The 18,692-nt window shown below is 37.7% G+C and overlaps 1 protein-coding gene across 1 annotated transcript in view; it reads left to right on the forward strand.

Annotated features, from left to right (window-relative positions):
* The window catches only part of Cubn (cubilin), a 274,311-nt gene that overhangs the window by 76,947 nt on the left and 178,672 nt on the right, over positions 1–18,692 (forward strand). The window contains exons 24-27 of the mRNA XM_076831399.1: positions 122–282; positions 956–1,137; positions 1,920–2,076; positions 5,023–5,210. Coding sequence (XP_076687514.1) covers positions 122–282; positions 956–1,137; positions 1,920–2,076; positions 5,023–5,210 — 688 coding nt within the window. The remainder of the gene's footprint in view (positions 1–121; positions 283–955; positions 1,138–1,919; positions 2,077–5,022; positions 5,211–18,692) is intronic.

The raw sequence follows: 18,692 nt of genomic DNA on the forward strand, positions 1-18,692 counted from the left end.
CATTTTGAGAGAAGTTGACTGATTTAATAAACTGTAATCCTGCAGTTTAAATGATGTTAAATGTCTATCCAGTAGTATTAACAATAATCTAATAAATTTTCATTTCTGTATTCTGCCACAGAGATGGAGGCTATGAAACTTCACCATCCCTGGGAACATACTGTGGATCAAATCTACCTCCAAGAATCATCTCTCATAGTAACAAACTGTGGTTAGAATTTAAAAGTGACCCAATATTCACAGAGTCTGGGTTCTCTGCTTACTGGGATGGATCATTAACAGGTAAAGAGCAAGAAGCTGCCTTGGACAGGAGAATCCAATCTGATTGGTTTTCTGATTCTTGAATTGTCATTCTGTTCTATCATCACTTGTCTACTTTTTTCTAGTTATGTTTTATCATTCATCTTTCCAGTAAACTTCAACATAATACATATTTTTGAATTTACAGCATAAAAAATAACAGAATTAACATCTGGGTGTGGCGGTGCACACCTATAATCCAAGCTGCTCAGGAGGGTGAGGCAAGAAGATTGTGAGTTCCAAGCCAGCCTCAGCAATGGCAAAGAGCTAAGCAACTCAGTGAGACCCTGTCTCTAAATAAAATACGAAATAGGGTTGGGGACGTGGCTCAGTGGTTGAGTACCCTGAGTTCAATCCCCAGTACCAAAAAAAAAAAAAAAAAAACCCAGCAGCCATGTATTTTGAAGGATAAAGGAAAAAATTCTAGTTCTCTGGCATATGTCATCGGGCTATCCTCTTGATGAGAAAAGGAAAGTCCATTGATGTGAATTGTGATTATAGACTAACTACTCTTCTGTGATGTGGTTTTGCTTTGCACATTGATTTAAAGAAAAGTGACAGTTCAATATAGAAAGAAATTTCAATTTTATAAAAAAGGAAAGGGTAGGCATCTTTCCATTTCTTTCTCTTGTCATGCAGTTTCTTTCTCCTATAGGTTGCGGGGGCAATCTTACCACTTCCACAGGCATATTCACATCCCCGAACTACCCAATGCCCTACTACCACAGCTCTGAATGCTACTGGTGGTTGAAAGCCAGCCACGGCAGCCCGTTTGTACTGGAATTCAAAGACTTCCACTTGGAGCATCATCCAAACTGCTCTTGGGATTATCTGGCGGTATGTGTAGTATTTCAGTTGAGCTACCCACTGCTCCGTTCTCATCCAATATTCATAATGCATTTATTTTTATTTTTGATTTTCAGGAAAGGGGAGCATTTAAGCAGGACATCCACATAAGAAATTTAAGCAAAATAAAAACTTAAAAGAAATTTGATGAAAATATTAATCTTCTAAATACAGTATTACCAAATGACTTGATACAATATGTCTGTAAAATATTTTGAATATGAACTGTTAAGTTGTGGTTAAAAGTACCCTAAAAGGGGTTATAGAATGGGTTACTACCATCCTCTACATAATTTCTATAGGTATATTAAAAACATAGTAATTTAGAGAACTATTTTTGTGAATTAAAGAAGATAATTAGAGTCATCCAACTGTGATTTTTTTTATCATACCAGCAATTCACCATGGTCCACTAAAAATATGAAAAACTACTAAAGTTTCACAAATTATAAACTAGGGAATCAAAAATAAAGGATTATTGATGTTAGCAATGACCTCAAAATATGTATTAGACTTTCATTTTCAATGTTCAGACTTTATCCTTACATCACATAGTTACTACTGTGATGTCTGAGTTGTCTGAGTTCATGATCTGAGTTTATAGGTACTATGGCAAATTTGTAAAAGATATTTTATTTCAGGGCTATTCTTTTGTCATATATATTTTTTTTCCTTGCCAGAGTCCTATTGAGTATTTTTTCTCTATTTACTTAGAGTCCTTTAGATTACATATATATCCACAACCATCTAATATTTTAAATATTTTATTAAAGGTCTATGATGGCCCAAGTACCAGCTCTCGTCTGTTAACTCAGCTTTGTGGGGATGAAAAACCACCTCTGATCCGTTCTAGTGGAGACAACATGTTATTAAAACTGAGGACTAATGAAGGTCAGCAAGGAGGTGGCTTCGAGGTCAAATACTGGCAGAGTAAGTATGTGTTACAGTCACTCAGTGTCTAGAGTGGGACGTCAGACCCTTGATGAAACTGAGAGCAGTATAACCCATGGGTTTGAGCCATTGAAATTAATCTTAGTTTCTTGTATAAAATTTTTAACTTTAAAATTTCTTCCTGCTATGAGGAGAAAATGCTTATTTATTAAATTTAATCTCCTATAAGTAAATCATCTGACCAACTATAAACACTTAAAAGAGTATGTAATATCTTGAGACTGCTACAATCCAGCTAAAGATCACTGTAATGATGATTAATACTTTTTCAGGTATATCACACATTACAATCTTCTCATTTGACATTATTCCTTTGTACAAAGTAGTCTCCCACCCTAGGTTTGGTCTTCTACCTTAAAATATACCTTAATTTTAAGGGAAGCTGTGGTCCTTATGAGTAGGCACATTTTTTACTGTGGAAAAAAACTGGTCCTGGTAGAGATACTATTTTAAATCTTTGCTTCCCCATAAGGCAATGTGGCCGAATCAAAGGGGCATTGAACAAAATACCAAAGATAGAAGAATGAATGGAACATAACTATCTTAGGTTCATATGTTAATACATGACCAGTGAAATTCCAGATCATGAACAACCACAAGAATGGGATCCTAATTAGGATAAGTTATACTCCATATATATATATATGTCAAATATATATATATATATAATATGTCAAAATGCACTCTACAGCCATGTATATCTAAAAAGAACAAATTTTTTTAAATATTTTTTTATTGGTTGTAAAAATAACAAATTAAAAAATATTTTTTTAAATATCAACAAGCCTGGGGTGTGTCCTGGCCCCCACCCCTTGAAGAGGTCATTTTCCTTTCTGGGTTTCCACAATTTCTTTTCATTTCCTACAATGAAGAGATTAAATTAGATAATCTCTTAAACTCTTTTCTCACTGGGGAATTAAATGTTTTTTGAAGTTAGTTTCAAAATGAGCATTCATGAAAACAAAGTTTCTTTGACTTCATGTTATTTAACAAATACTTGTATTTTTGGAAGTATAAGTCCTTGCCCCACTAAATTTAAATGGATCCATAATTTTGACACAGTTATCTAAAAATGGAATTGAAAGTCACAAAATTATATGTCACATACACAGTATCCCTGGGATGTTGAAAGAATATTCATGTCTAGCTTTGATTTATGCATGGATTTGAAGATTCACATTCACTTATATATTTGACTGAATTCTCAATAGTTTTGAATAATGCATTTTAATATATAGCTTTGTTCCTCAGAAGTTCATCATTATTATGTATATAGAAAAAACTCTTTCAGGTTCTATTAGGGACACATCTGTTTGGTGTAGCTTCTAATTATTTCCTTAATTTTATTATTGTGTGCTAGTTCATTTCATAGTTACATTAAGTTTTTTTTTTTAATGAAAAGCCTCCTCCTTTGCTTTTTATCCCTGTAATATTTAATTTGTCTCTCAGACTTTCAGAATACTTAAGGAGCAAATTAGTATTCCTTAAAGGTAAAATCAGAGGTGACCTGTCAAATTTTGTATAAAATTTGCCACTTGAAATTGGAGGTTTGCAGATAATAGAATGTGTGAGAAATGAGAGCAACCCGTATGGTTGATTTAATCCATTTTTCTCTGTTTTTCTCATCGTGGTATATGATATCTGTGTGCCTAATAGGTGTAACCTCTTGAAGGCATCGAAAACAACATTATTCTTTAAAAAGCTTTTGCAGACAAAACTGGGACCCAAAGATTTTTAAAGAGGGATGGTTTGAATATTACCCTTGTTCTACCAAAGGAAGAATTTGAAGAGACACAAAGGCATACTTTCCTAAACCCTAAGTTTATCAGTGGTGTTCTAGGCACCTTTCAGAATACTGTGTGACCTCATGAATATAACTATGAACCATACTTTTCAGAGACACCCTCTTTCAATATAATGTTTAATTTCCTGCTTTCTTTTATTGCACACCATAAAGACAACATGAAAAATACTTGAGAAGAGGTACACATATGCCTCGTTCCAGTCATTAGGATTGACATGTACTCCCAAAGGTAGACATACATGGAGGTATTTGGTGTGGTTTTGTTGAATATTCAACTGAAGAAAATGCCACCACTGGATTGAAGGTTTTTTCTTTTTTTCAAGATTTAAGATTTTCATTTCTTCTTTGAATCTTTCTCACTTCCCTTTATTAGGTTAGAATTTCTTGATGACTAACTAGAGGAATAACAGGCTTGGTTGTGGATTTCATGCAGATCTCTGAATGTTTTACAAAACCATGTTGCTACTCACATTTAGCATTCACACAGGACTTTGCATTTTCTTTTTTTGCAGCGGAGGGTACTGGGGATTGAATTCAGGGGTACTCGTCCACTGAGCTACATCCTTGGTCCTATTTTGTATTTTATTTAGAGACCGGGTCTCATTAGTTGCTGAGGGTGGCTTTGAACTTGTGGTCCTCCTGGCTCAGTCTCCTGAGCTGCTGGGATTACAGGCATGTGCCACTGCACCCGACTAGGACTTGGTATTTTCAAACTCGTTGAATTTAAAAATTAAAATTTTTACCTCTTCTGATTGTTAAAGTGAGAAAAACTGAAGAACAATTTAATTCACTTCTCTAAACAAACAGAGCATATTGCTCTCTGAGTAGCCAGGTTATTCTGCTATCATCCAATGTTGTGCCTATTTTAACATGAATATTCCATTTCCATGACACTTTAAAGGTTGAGTCACTGAAGCGTCATTGCCCATTTGTTCAAAATAGAGGCACTGTCACTATAAAAATGCTGTACCAAATATTTATGTACGTATATAGTGTTTTTAGCCTAGTTTATGTATGTATATAGGGTTTTTAGCCCTGCTAAAAAACATCTCACACACATCTTGGCACAATTATGAAAAAGGTGATAGTGGTTTTAACTATCATGCTTATTTTATTTTCAGCATGTGAGAACGTGGTGATAGTTAATCAGACCTATGGCATCTTGGAGAGCATAAATTACCCACATCCTTACTCTGAAAATCAGCGTTGCAACTGGACCATCCAAGCAACAAGGGGCAACACAGTGAACTATACGTTTTTAGCATTTGAGTTGGAAGATCATACAGACTGCTCCACAGATTATTTAGAGGTATGTATTCTGAAACTCAATAAATCAGTGCACTTTCAAATCAAAGTAGAACAGCCACTTAGGAGTCATCATGCATTTTAGGATCAAACTCCTAACTCTGCCTGAACATCGTAAACCACCCATGTTATTTGAATAGGCATATTTCATGTCTGTTCACTACCTAATCTTAACATTAATCTATTACATTATGTATGCAAAGAAATACATATGTTTTAGGCTTCAGTGTAATTTTTTGGACTAATTGATCTCATTATTTAAGTTGCACAGTACATTTTGGTGGTTGTTTCTATGTCTGTTCTCCAGAAATAAGAGACAAGAAATATGTTGGATTATGTTGGACTTATTTAATGCCTAATTGGTAGGAACAAAGTATCATGATTTTGATTCTTATTTTTATTTTAAAATTTAGGTTCCTTTCAGTTTATTTTCTTTTTGTTACATCAAAGTTTCTATTTTTATAAAAATGATTGCCAGTAACATTTATTCAACTCTGTCTATGCAATGCTATGCAATAGAAGTTGTTTGAGTGTTAGGCAACCTAAAATATGAGGTAATCTGCTATTGTTAAGGAGAGACTTTATTTATTAAAGCTTTTTTTTTTCTAACTGCATATGTAGCTTTTAAGGTTATAGTTGAAAAGTTAGGCAACTACCTATTTTACTTACTTCACTATTATAGTTATTCATTCATGTATAAAACTTCATGTTATAGAAACGTATTAATTTAGACATATTGGTTTCTATTTTCACACTTAATAAAACAATTTCATTCAAGTGATTTACATATATTTTAACAACTATTTTTCATCATTAATAAAATCACTTTTTGAGTCATCAAATATATCTTTATTTTCATGTAAGAAATATGTAATACTATTAAATTTCATGTTGTTTTCGTCTTTCCCACCTTTCCACACCACAGTGATTCAATGTAGTTCTGTGATTCAAGTTCAAGGTGATCAGTGATTTTTAGAATTCTTAGTTGCCAACACTTTCAACATCTAGTACTCGTAATTCTTAGGCCATATTCCCATGGGGAAAAAATACTCTATCTTTGTAAAAAAATTTCTGTCCAATCTTATTAAAATTCTAGAATGGTTGCAGTTGTTTGCAGTTAATTTTTTTTCCCAAATAGTTCTTTTGCTTATTGAAACAAAGAGAAACACCACTAACTTAAGAAACTGAGGGCCTAAATATAATGAGATTTCTTTCTTTTCTTTTTTTCTTGCTTTTCAGGGGTAATTTTTTTGGGGGATGGTCATTTACTGGGTATTGAACTGAGGGACACTTTGCTACTGAGCCACATCCCCAGCCTTATTTTGTATTGTATTTAGAGACAAGGTCTCACTGAGTTGCTTAGAGCCTTACTTTTGCTGAGGCTGGCTTTAAATTTGTGATCCTCCTGCCTCAGCCTCCTGAGCTGCTGGTATTATAGGCATGCACCACTGTGCCCAGCCAGGAGTAATTTTTTTGATTAAAAAAATCTTATTTATATTCATAAAAGTAGAGTATTATAGAAATAGTAGGCTTAGTATTTACCCATTAAAAGTTATATTTACCAATCAGTCTTCTATGAAAATATGAAATGGCATGGAACAAACTTAAAAGCATGAACTTGGCAATGGTTTTAAAATCCACCTTTCTTGATCTAGAGTAAGATAGACCTCACAATGTGCTTACCTGGAGCAGTTGTCATTTTCTTCACATGGTGACAAGTTACCTTCAAAGCCCCTTGTTTATACCATAAGCATTGCAACTGATCATATCTATTTTTACCAGTTGTGACTATTCTCATGCCCAACTGACTTGTAGACTTCATGAAAGGCTGCACTGTCTCCTTCCAACTGTAACCTGAGCACTTATACATTGGGACATTAGAGGAATTCCAGTGGTACTGATTAAATTGAATATCACAGTCACATTTAGTACCCATCTAATGACAGCGATAATTAATGAGAAAGAATTGAATTCCAGACTGGCTTTTCTGGAAATCCCTACATGTTCATTTCAAAATCCTACAACTTTGAGCATAAGCCAAAATAAAACACATCACCTTGCAGTGCATTGCAGGTATAACAACATAATAGTTACCCTCGTGGTGATTTGATGATGTATATGGGGAGAGCTAGAGAGAAGACAAAGGTTTTTGGACTCGGCTTTACAGGAGATGTTGGCACAGAGAGTGGGGAGGAAATGAGATTCATTTTTTCCAGGAACTGGACTCCACTTCTCTGGACTCACTTAATGATAGATTTTATTAATGATGAAAAATAGTCAAAAGAAAAGCTCATCAGGTAATTTTTGGAGGTGTTGGAAGACTCAAATAAAAAAACAAATACTTGTTCCAACATTACAGAGCAGTTAGAGGCCCCTGTCGATGATGTGTCTGTGGTATTACAAGCCATTTCTGTTGTGCAACACTGATGGTGAAAGCAGCAGAAACACAGAATGAGAACCAGAAGTTCAGAAAAGCTTTCCAAAGAACGATATTCTTGCCAGAGAGAGGCAGAAGATCTTTTTTCCATCTCTATAAGCCAAGGGGCAAGACCAGAGCAATAGCTACAATGGCTGGCCTAGGATGGAAATTTTTAAAGCACAAATAGCCATTTAAGCAGAGAAAAATCCCAAGCACAAAAATCTAGCTCCCATTATTTTAATAACTTGTAGTTAAAGTTTTTTTTTTTCAAGTGACTTAGCCAAGTGCCAATTGAGTGAAGTTACTACAGCCAGAATTCAGTTATTTTGAATTAATACTGAAACTATAAAAAGACTTGATTAGGTGGCTGGTCAAACACTATGCCCAACTTTGCTGAGAGGTGTGGGTTGTTAAGGATCCCACTGGGTACCAAACCCATTTCTCATTGTTTTGTCTTCTGGACAGATTTGGAAATAAAATATTCAGTGATAGAAAGGGTCAGTTGCTTAAAAGAGCAAAACTGAATTGCTCATTGCAATTAGAAGTCAACCTTAAAGGATTCTGTTCGAATTTTACGTATTTCACTTTTTCATTTGCGTCTGAACCTGAGTTTCCACATGGAAGAGGAGGTTTCTAATAGTGACTGAGTGTGTAAATGGAAGTGATGGATTTGGGAGAAAAATGGCACAAAGATAGATGAAAACCCAGGGTAGGTGTCGGGACAACAAACAGCAGTGTGGGATGAGAAGAGGAAATCTAAGAGGTTACTGTGGTATGGAAGCCAAGAGAAGGGAGGATAACGGAATGGGACAGCAATCAAGGTAGTGAGATGCTCTAGCGCAGTAAAGAGAGGTCAGGATTGGGAAGTGTCTCTTGGGGATTTGTGTGACTGGGCAGAGCAGTCTTTGGGGGGTGGCAGGAGGCAGATCACATTGTGAAGAGGCCGGAAGGAGTTGAGCATAGACTGAATCTTCTGGAACAGACAAGAGTGGAGTAAGCTGTGGTCTCTCTCTTCAGGGCTCACCGTTCCTATCTCTGACTGGTCCACATGTGCCAAGCTTTCATGGAACATGTTCCTCTGCATGTTCTCTTTAAGTCACTCTCTCCCCAAATGTGGCCCCCAGAATTGGATGTCACACTCCCACTGACCTGCTCATGGCCAAGAAGTTTGGGACTCTGTTACCTGATTCAAATCCTTCAACAACAGGTTGAAGTTTAAATGGAGTTTATTGTTAACCAAGTTACGATGCTTACCTATGTCAAGACCCAGAATCTGCAGGTCTCTTTGTGGGAATCAGTATGGCCTTATGTAGTTAAAAAATCTAAAAGGATATTATTCCTAGTAGGTTGTTCTTGCTTTTCTGAGAATTCTATCACCTCATGATCCTCATTCATTGCTCTTTTAGAACATTATTTATTTGCCTAAAGACTCATTGGCCATTGTCCTATTATTTCTCCAGAAATAATTGATAAAATTGTCATGCCAGATGGCACCTTTCTGAAACACTCTGAAGTCACAGATTCTTTTGGGCTAAAGGGGATCAATTTATTAAATATCTTTGGAATAGTCAGTACTTAAATAAGTCAGTAATCATAGCTAATATTTCGTGAACATATATTATTTGCTAGGTAATTCTCATAGCAGTGCTCTAATGTAGGAAATATCAGCCACATATGACAGGTGAAAAAAGTGAGGGAGATACAGGTCATCCATAGTTACAAAGATTGTAAGTGGCAGAATCAGGCTGTATGCCAGGTACTGTGGCTTAGGCAGGCTCTCTTGTCCACAGCACCTCGCATCCCATGGACTCTCTTTCACACCTTTCTGACACAGTCACAGGGTTCACAAGGGACTGTCCGTGAACCTCTCAGAACCACCTCTCCACTGACATTCTCACGAGGAGAAGCAGATGCCGTTTCAGCGTGACTTCTTCCTAGAAGAGGCCATGTACCATAATGACCTTTTTCTTTGTACATGCCAGCAAATTATTTTTAGCATCTGATTTAGCATTTTTTTTTTCCAAAAAATCAATGGCAATCCTCCTCAACTGGGAGATTCCAGAACTAATCTTTTTCACAGTTTGGAAGATAGAACATTTTCCCTATAGATTTTTGGCAGCTCTCCTAGCTTTCACTGTTCTGGTTTCTGCTCTACACTCAAATTGAGCCATGTGGAAAGGCTTCGTGTCTGTGGAGGGATTGATTGTGAGGATAGTAAAAGACCTTGGGACACACAGGAGGTGCTGAGAAGCCAGGAAAGGCCCAGACGGAGGCAGCTAGGTGAACTCTATTCTTTCTCGTTTCTTAAGACTCTGTTGCTTCTTTCTGACTGTTTCCATCTCTTAAAGACTTCCTCTCAGTTCCACAGCTACATGATTCTAGCTTCAACGTGGCCACTACAGCCATGTCACGATGTCACCTGACCAAGTATCTCAGGCAGTTACAACCAACAGAATTTTCCCTTAGTGACAAATTCCCAGCTCAGGTGGTTCCTCTTTTTGGAAGCAAAGCTGGGGATCTGGCCTGTGAACCTCCAGGCAGTGTGACCAGCTCTGGCTAGGAGCAGTGAGGTTGTACCCTCTGCCTGCTTTGCTTACAGATTGTCTGTAGGCTGAGGCAGAACGCTTTTGAGCAGGGCCATAGTTCCTGCTGGCATGTGGAAACGATTTTTTAAACACCCAGGAATTCACCAGATGACAAAATTAGTTCCGTAATGGCTGTACCTTTTAGTAGTGCAACATGCCATGCAAGGGAGCCTGGGAAAATGCACTTAAAGGAATTGACCATTTTATCCTGAAAACTGAAATTCCAGTTTCAAAAGCAAACCAGGCATGTTTCTCCCTCCTCTTCATCATGTTATACTGTTTTCTGCAAGCATGGGTCCAATGTACATCATTATGATTTCATCTTAATCATAGCTTTAAAAAATAGACTCTTGCCAGGATCAGTGGCACATGCCTGTAATCCCAGAAACTCAGGAGGCTGAGGCAGGAGGATCCCAAGTTTGAGGCCAGCCTCAGCAATTTAGCGAGACCCTCAGCAACTTAGCAAGACTTTGTCTCAAAATTAAAAAAAAAATAAAAAGGGCTGGGGATGTAGCCAAGAGGTAAAGTGCTTCTGGATTCAATCCCCAGTAAAAAAGCAATACAAAAAAATCTTTTTTTCTAAATGCACTGTTTCCCAGAACTCAGCCAATTTGTATCTGTGCTTATACAATGGGCAGAAAGTTTCTTAGATTAACATATTCAGCTATTTTCCATTTTATTGCTTCCCTAAAAGTTACTTCTCACTTTGTTGTCAGAATTTAATTTTTTAATATCTGTCATTTCTTTTGATTCTTCTTTTTCTCTTATGTTCCTTTTTCATTTTATTTCCTTTTTTGACCCATAATCTCCTATTTCATTTTTAAGTCTGAATTGCCAAAACCTTCAACCCATGACTGATGTGTTCAGCCATCAGAGGTTCTAAGGCCAATTGATCACTTGCTACATGTGTGGTCAGCTTTTCATCTCTGTGACCAAAATACCTGACAAAACAACTTAGAAAAGTTTATTTTGCACTCAGAGTTTCAGAGGTTGAGTTCATGATCAGCTGAACCCATTGCTCTGAGCCAAAGGAGAGGCACATTGTCATGGCACATGGGCATGTGGATGAAAGCTGCTCAGCTCATTAGCCAGGAAGCAGAAAGAGTGGGGGGAGGAAGCCAGGGACAAAATATAGTCCCCAAAGCCCCACCCGCAATGACCTACTTCCTCTAGTCCTCCCCCACCTATCTTCAGTTACCATACAGTAGTCCGTTCAAATTATTAACCCACAAAATGGATTAATCCACTGATGACGTCAGAGTTCTCACAACCCAGTCACTTCCTCAAAGCCCCACTGCTGACCCTTGCGGTATTGAGAACCATGTTTTCAACACAAGTTTTTAAAGAACATTCCAGATCCAAACCATGACATTCCCAATACTTTGGTCACTTCCACATTATCAATCAATACTTTGCTAGCCGGAATTAGTCCAGAGCACCATCTCTCTTCACTATTTTCTTTGCTTTCAGAGAGAGAATAACATACAGAATTCATCCTTATATGTCTTTTTTTTTTTTATTTTTTTGCCACAACAGTGCCAATATATTTCCTTTCTAGAAGACTGTAGTCTCTACTGCGGAGGTTGCTGATGGTGGAGGGTAATGTCCCTTTTACTAGCTACTAAATCTGGCCACATTCCAATATCACTTGAGAATCTTGTTAGAAAAACATGTTCCCAGAGCCCACTCCAGGCTTGATCCCAGCCCCTGGAGATTCCAGGGGAGCAGGCCTCCCACAATCCTTCAGGCAAGCACTTGAGGCCACTTCCACGGTTAGTCTATTTTACCTTCACTTTAAAGCTCTCTCCCATTTTAAAGTTCTCTTTATATATTTTTAATTAGGTATCTTCTTAACATATTATTTTGTGCATAATTAAGTATTTCTTTTCAAATAGATCTGACTTTCCCATTGCTATGGCTTACCCTAGTCCTGGTGATACTGCATTATTTTATTTATCTCATCATGTAAACATTGTCAGATGGACTGTACAATTTTTGTGTTCTATTCCTGCACTTTCTCCTCTCTTTCTTTATTTGGCATCCTCGCCACTATCATCTTCCATCCCATCCCTCCACACCTTATTGTTCCTTCCCCTTTTTCCCTTGTGACAGCGTTCAAGTCCTCTTGATGATGTCAGGGACTTCTGTCAAATGCATTTTCCTCTAATCTTTGTAAGATGTATTTTATCTCTTGCCAAATTCTTGCTGATGTCATCTTTCTCGCCAGATGTTTATATCATTATTTATTTCACTCCCGTCTCTTTTTTTCTCAGTTGCAAAATAATGCATTTCCAATGAAAGAATGGACAAAGAACATCACCCCTGTCCCTGTGTCTTTCAGTTCAATGCCAGTGTCCTTCTATGTTTGTAGTCTTGGCAACATTTTCTACACCTCTACTGTGAAACATCTGGCCCATGTGATATTGTAATTAGTTATGGGAATACTAGCTCTTATTAGGGAGAACTGATGCTTAATGCAACACAGGTTTATTTCAAATCACATCAGAATCGAATGTTGGTGTTGCTAGACTTCCACGTGGTGATTCATGAATTCAGAGGAAAGGAAAAGTCAATTTGGGGGAACCACATAGCTGTCTCTACCACAAATGTAGGTAGATGTTTCATAAATGTTCCAATGTGTTTGAGAAATGCCAAATTAAACACAATTAAATAGGGTTTGCTGTGTGCTGGTAGCTGTGTTGGCTGTGGGACTTATTCAAGCTTCCCTGTCCTAAATATCCATTGTTCATTCATTCATTCCATCAGCCAGTAGAATACATTTTAAGACACCTACACTTCGGAAATATAACTTCATCATCAGTGTTCATTGTCATCATGGAACAAACACAATTATCAATCTATCACACAATAAAAATTTACCACAGGCTCTGTTAAGTGTTGTGGGGGAGAGATAAAGGGCGGTCTGAAGACCTGAGACCGAAAGAAGCATGGAAGAGTCACTGTAGAAAGTTGTGTTTGAGGACCTGAAAGAAGACAGGCTAACAAGGGGTCAGGGCCCTGGACAGACAGAGGCTGTGGGCAGGTTGAAGTCAACAGTGACTTCCCAAAGAGCAGCCGGAGGTGTTTCAAGGTTGTGAGCAGAGAAATAGCAGGAGACCCTCAGGGGTATACAAAATTACATACAAGAGGAAGTGAGGGGAAAGGGGGAAAAATACAAGGGGGAGAAATGAATTACAGTAGAGGGGGTAGAGAGAGAAGAGGGGAGGGGAGGGGAGGAGGGGGGATAGTAGAGGATAGGAGAGGCAGCAGAATACAGCAGACACTAGTATGGCAATATGTAAATCAACAGATTGGGACTTTTATAAAACAAAACTCTGGCTACCAGAATAAATTGGAGAGAAGTAAAATATCTGTGCAAATCGAGTAAAGAGACTACTTCAGATCAGGTGAAATAGATGTGGTCATTCCTTTGCATGGAAGAAAATTGATGAAACTGAAAGCTGGTAGGAGATAAATTTGAAAGAAATGAGCGAATGATTGGATGATCACGGGGAGTACACAGTGAAGGAAAGGAAGACTTCAGGACCCAGCCTCATAGAACTGCACGCAGGGACAACAATGAGGACAGACAGTTGTCCCCTCAAGAAGGAAACTCTGTGGGGAACACTGAAGGCAAATTTCCAAGTAGATTTGCCTTTGAATTTTAAGTAATTGACATGTATTAGACATTTGCTCTCCTTAGAGCATACTCAGGGAAACACTCTTCTAGATATTTTCCAAGTTTATTCCATTTTTATTCTCATATAAATGAGCATAACTTTTAAAGTTCATGAGGTGTTAAAGTTCCCCTTCACATCTAAGACATTTACTTTGAAAACTGCAAGACTATTTTCCATTCATTAAATGTCTACCATGTGCTAGCCACTGTTATAGAGAGTTCCATAGATATTATTGCCTGTCATCACAATAATCCAGTATGTTATGCATATTTAATACAAAGGAGAGCTGGGACTGAGACAAGGATCAGTCCTCAGTTCAGGATCACACTTGCAAGAAGAGATGGAGCATGGGGTCTGGCGCAGGCCGGCTGGCAGCAAAATAACGGGGGGGGGGGGGGGGGGGGGGTGACGAGCAACTTGTGTACATTGATATAGCAGGAATGGGAGCCGTTTATTTAGGACCAGAGCGATATTTATACATTCCACACAGCGTATCTTAATTAACATAAAATAGATACATCAGTCAACCAATAAGGAATCTCCACACTTAATGGATTGCTTTTGTTACTTCACAGACCACTCCCTCTGACATTTTGCCAGGCACTATCCAGACTTGTTTACAGACTCTAACATTTCCCTGGCAAAATGCCAGGTGCCATCCTGACTTATTTACAGACTCTAACAGGGGTCATGCTCAGATCTCTGTCACCAGCATCTGGGCTCTGGAGCCCACCTGAGTTCAAAGCTGGATTTCCCATCACTACCTTTGGTCCTAGGCAAGGAATTTAGCTTCTTGCTGCCTCAGTTTTCTCACATGTAAAATGGGACAATCATTGCACCAACTCATAAAGATTAAAGAAGATAACTTGCCCACCTTGCAAGAACTGTACCCAAGAGATATTTATTATTTTTCTCCCACCCTGCTTCTGGAGAGAGCTTATTAATCCTACTTGGCCATTTAAAGTCTTCTTGGACATTTCAAGAAGTTTTTTTCTCATCTTTACAACAATCTCTCCTCTCCACTCTTTGAAAGTGCCCTCCTCCTGACCTGTCAGTCAGGGGAAGTGGCTACTCAGCTGCTCAGTAGCTCCCACAGTTCACAGTTGGCTCTTTCTTCTCCAGGTTCCCTTACTCCATGCACTCATCTCTTGATAGAACTTAGACTTCACTCTATTCCCTCTGGATCTGCTCACAGGCAAATTTCTTCTATCCATTTAAAGATGTTTGCATTATCCTCTCTAATAAGGGAAGTATAAACACATGTTTGTGTTTGCAGCACGTATTACTGGTGGTCACGTAAGGCTTAACAGCTTCCATATAGAATCCAAGAACAATTGCTCAGTTTCCAAGTTCTAAGATATACCACAGCCTTTAGTTCTGTATTGAAAACAACACCAGAAACCGCTCTTGGAGGGAGTCATTGCTAAAATCAGATCTGCTTAAACCAGTTTCTTCTATCTGCTGACTGGTGGGGGATGCTAAGAATAAAGATTTAATCCCTTAGTACTCCTAGAGAATGCCACAGCACCCAAGGAAAATAGCAGAAGGGATCTTGCTCAGTCTTCCCTATATCTGTTTGGTATAGTGTAGTACTTCAGAAGGAAGATTCTGGAGCCAGTATGCCTGTTTGTATACCCAGGCCTACCACTTACTAGGTTGGTGACCTTAGATGAGTTACTTAGGTTCTGCATGTCTCTAAAAACTGGGGTAATGAATGCCTGGAGCAGTGGCACACAACTATAATTCCAGTGGCTCGGGAGGCTGAGACAGGAGGATCATGAGTTTAAAGCCAGCCTCAGCAACTTTAGTGAAACCCTAAACAACTCAATGAGATTCTGTCTCTAAATAAAATATAAAAGAAAGGACTTGGGACGTGGCTCAGTGGTTAAGCCCTCCTGTCCTCCTGTTCAATACCTGGTACAAAATTGATTGATTGATTGGTTGATTGATTTTTAAAATGGGAATAATTGAGTTAATAATGTCAAGAGTCAGAACAAAGTCAGGCACATTGCAAACACTTATATAAATGTTCACAGCCATTATTTCAATTGATGCAGGTGTTAAAGAAACACCTCAGATAGCAATTTAGAGAAATTCAGAGAGTATTCAGTTCTTCAGGCTGAGATATAATTAATAGTTAATAATAATTAATAGTTAATTAGTAATTACTAGTTCTTTTATCAAGACACTTAATTTTCCTTTTGCTTTCTGTCTCCAGCCTGCTTCTTTGATACATTTCGGTACTTCTTACAAAGGATAAATGATAAATAATAAACTTAATAAACTTATTTTAATCCACTTATTTTGCTGGAGGCTCTGTTAAGAAATAAATTGAAAGCTGCCCAATGACACAGGCCTGCAATTCTAGCCACTCATGAGGCTGAGGCAGGATAATTGCAAATTCAAGGCTAGCCTGAGCAACTTAGTGAGACCCTGCCTCAAAATAAAAAATAAAGAGGGCTGGGGATGTGACTGAGTGGTAAAGAGACTCTGGGTTAAATCCCCAGTATCCACCCCATCCCCCCGCAAAACTGAACTACTAACCCTCTACGTAATCTCAGTTTCCAGAACTCTAAATAGAGATAACTAAACTACCTGTGTTATGGAGCTGCTAGGAATTTTAATTTAGAACTTTTTGCAGCACAGGGAAACTGCCAATAAATATTATCTACAATTATTTCAACATGAACATAATTCTATGAATTATTTTCTGCTCTCTGAAGCATTTTGCAGTACAGAAAAAGCTATGGTTTCCAGAACAGCCTTCCCAACTATGATTAACATAGATTAACACAAAGTGGCCTCATGCCCATATATTGAAAGCTGGGCTCCTTCCCCTGCCTCTCAGTTTTCCTACAATAGCCCTGAAGGTACTGTTTGAATCTGAGAAGTGCAGTGGTTAAAATCTCACTTGCTAGTTGAGAGAAATGCAGAGAAGCAAAAGAGACTTTGTGTCTGAGCAGTGGTGTGTCTCAGCTCAAGCTCATTATCACGGTGCCTTAAACACTTCCTGGACAGATGAGTCATGCTTCCTGGAACTGTCTGTCAAAGGAAGTTAGCTTCTAGGACTCTGGCCTCTTTCTTAGAGCTCAGAGATAAGCCATTACAATTCTGAGGACAGCTGCAATTCTAAAACATAAAGAGTAGCAAGAATACACTGAACAATTCAGTTTACAGTTTAATACCAGATAGAAGTCTAGCACTCTACTGGAATGATCTGCCTTCAAAAGAAGTTTAGAATGAAGTGTATTTGTGAGTGTATCCATTAGTTAATTAAGCCCTACTCTTTGTAATGTCATTAAGTGTGGCAAGAGGCATTTTATAAAAAACGTTGGCTCCAAAGTTACCTGTGTAAAATGTGACCTGTTTAATTACAAATAATTAAAAAGATAGATGTTTGAGAGATTTTGGTCAGTGTGATCAAAATCCCATAGTGTTTCAAAAAGAAATGCTAAATTTTTCTGAGCATCCCTCGCAATGAAAAAATTTCATGTGTTTGCATTAATTTGGTGCTGTTAGTGAGGCAAAGGTACTAGCCTTCAAAAGAGAGCTTTGGGACTCAAAGAAACTCTGTTTCTGCTCTGGTATTTTCTCAGACAAGAATAAACAATAATTAAACTGACAACTTCCAAACTACCTTTGAACCAGTAATGATCCCATCAGATGCTCTAAACTTGAAGTTGTTCTATCCACACCTCCCTTCCTGGTTTGTTGTCACTTTGCCTTCTTCCTCAGGCAGGCCAAAGTCAGCAAATTCACATGAGTCCCTTCTGCCATCTAAACAGGCCCTGGTATGAGAAAGAATGCATTGGTTCCAATGATGACTTTTAAATATTGGTAATCAATGTTGTGACTTTTGGTTAACTACCTCGATTTTCTACTTTCTAAATTGGAATATTTTGGGGGAAAAAAAATAATGACATCATTACCTCTCAGTTTCCACACCATTTATTTAATGGGCTTTCCCTTCTCTTGCCGACTTGGAAAAGGGCCTGGGTAACAGGACTTTAGGTTTCTCCAGCTCAAGGTTCTGGGACTTCATGTTGTTCTATTACCCAGATTGTTCTGTATTCAACAAGTCCATCTTCAGCAGATGGGGAGGCTTTTAGGAAGCATAATAATAATAATAATAATAATAATAATAATAATAATAATAATAAAATGGTTAGTGTTTCTCTGTGGGTGGGACAATTGGTGGAGGAAAGGCTGCAGTTTATGGAACAAAGTGTCCATTTGTACACAAGAGACCACTGTTGGCTTTTTCAAAGCATTTCACTTACGACTAGGGAGGGAGGGAATTAGGCACTCACTGTGCCATTAGTGGCTATCAGAACTTACATTGATAGGAAGTCTTCAGTCCCTGAACATCTAAAGGAATTATTTTTGAAATATATAATTAGCTTAATTAATAATATAAACCTAGTTACGATAGAAAAGAGATATGAAGGACAAAATGATTTTAAAGAAATGCTGAAGCAGATTATCTTATATGATAACATTTTAATGAACTAGTGTTGATGTATGATCCTGAGTTAAAAGAGATTATGGAAGTAGACAGCATAATATTGTTAGTAGACCAGCTGGGTATCTGATAGCTTAAAAGGATATGAAATTCTAAGCTTGGAAAAACATTACCAATGCATATTTATATTACTATGCCCATAGGTCCCAAAGGTAATGCTTTAAAAATAAATTTATCTAATAACAAAGGAATACATAGTTATTGCAAGAAATTGGAAAAACAGAAAAACTTAGCTGTATTAAAAAGAACCTAATTATATCCCTACTAGTATTATTAGATG

The sequence above is a fragment of the Callospermophilus lateralis genome, chromosome 13 (genome assembly GCF_048772815.1).
Source record: "Callospermophilus lateralis isolate mCalLat2 chromosome 13, mCalLat2.hap1, whole genome shotgun sequence".
Lineage (NCBI taxonomy): Eukaryota > Metazoa > Chordata > Mammalia > Rodentia > Sciuridae > Callospermophilus > Callospermophilus lateralis.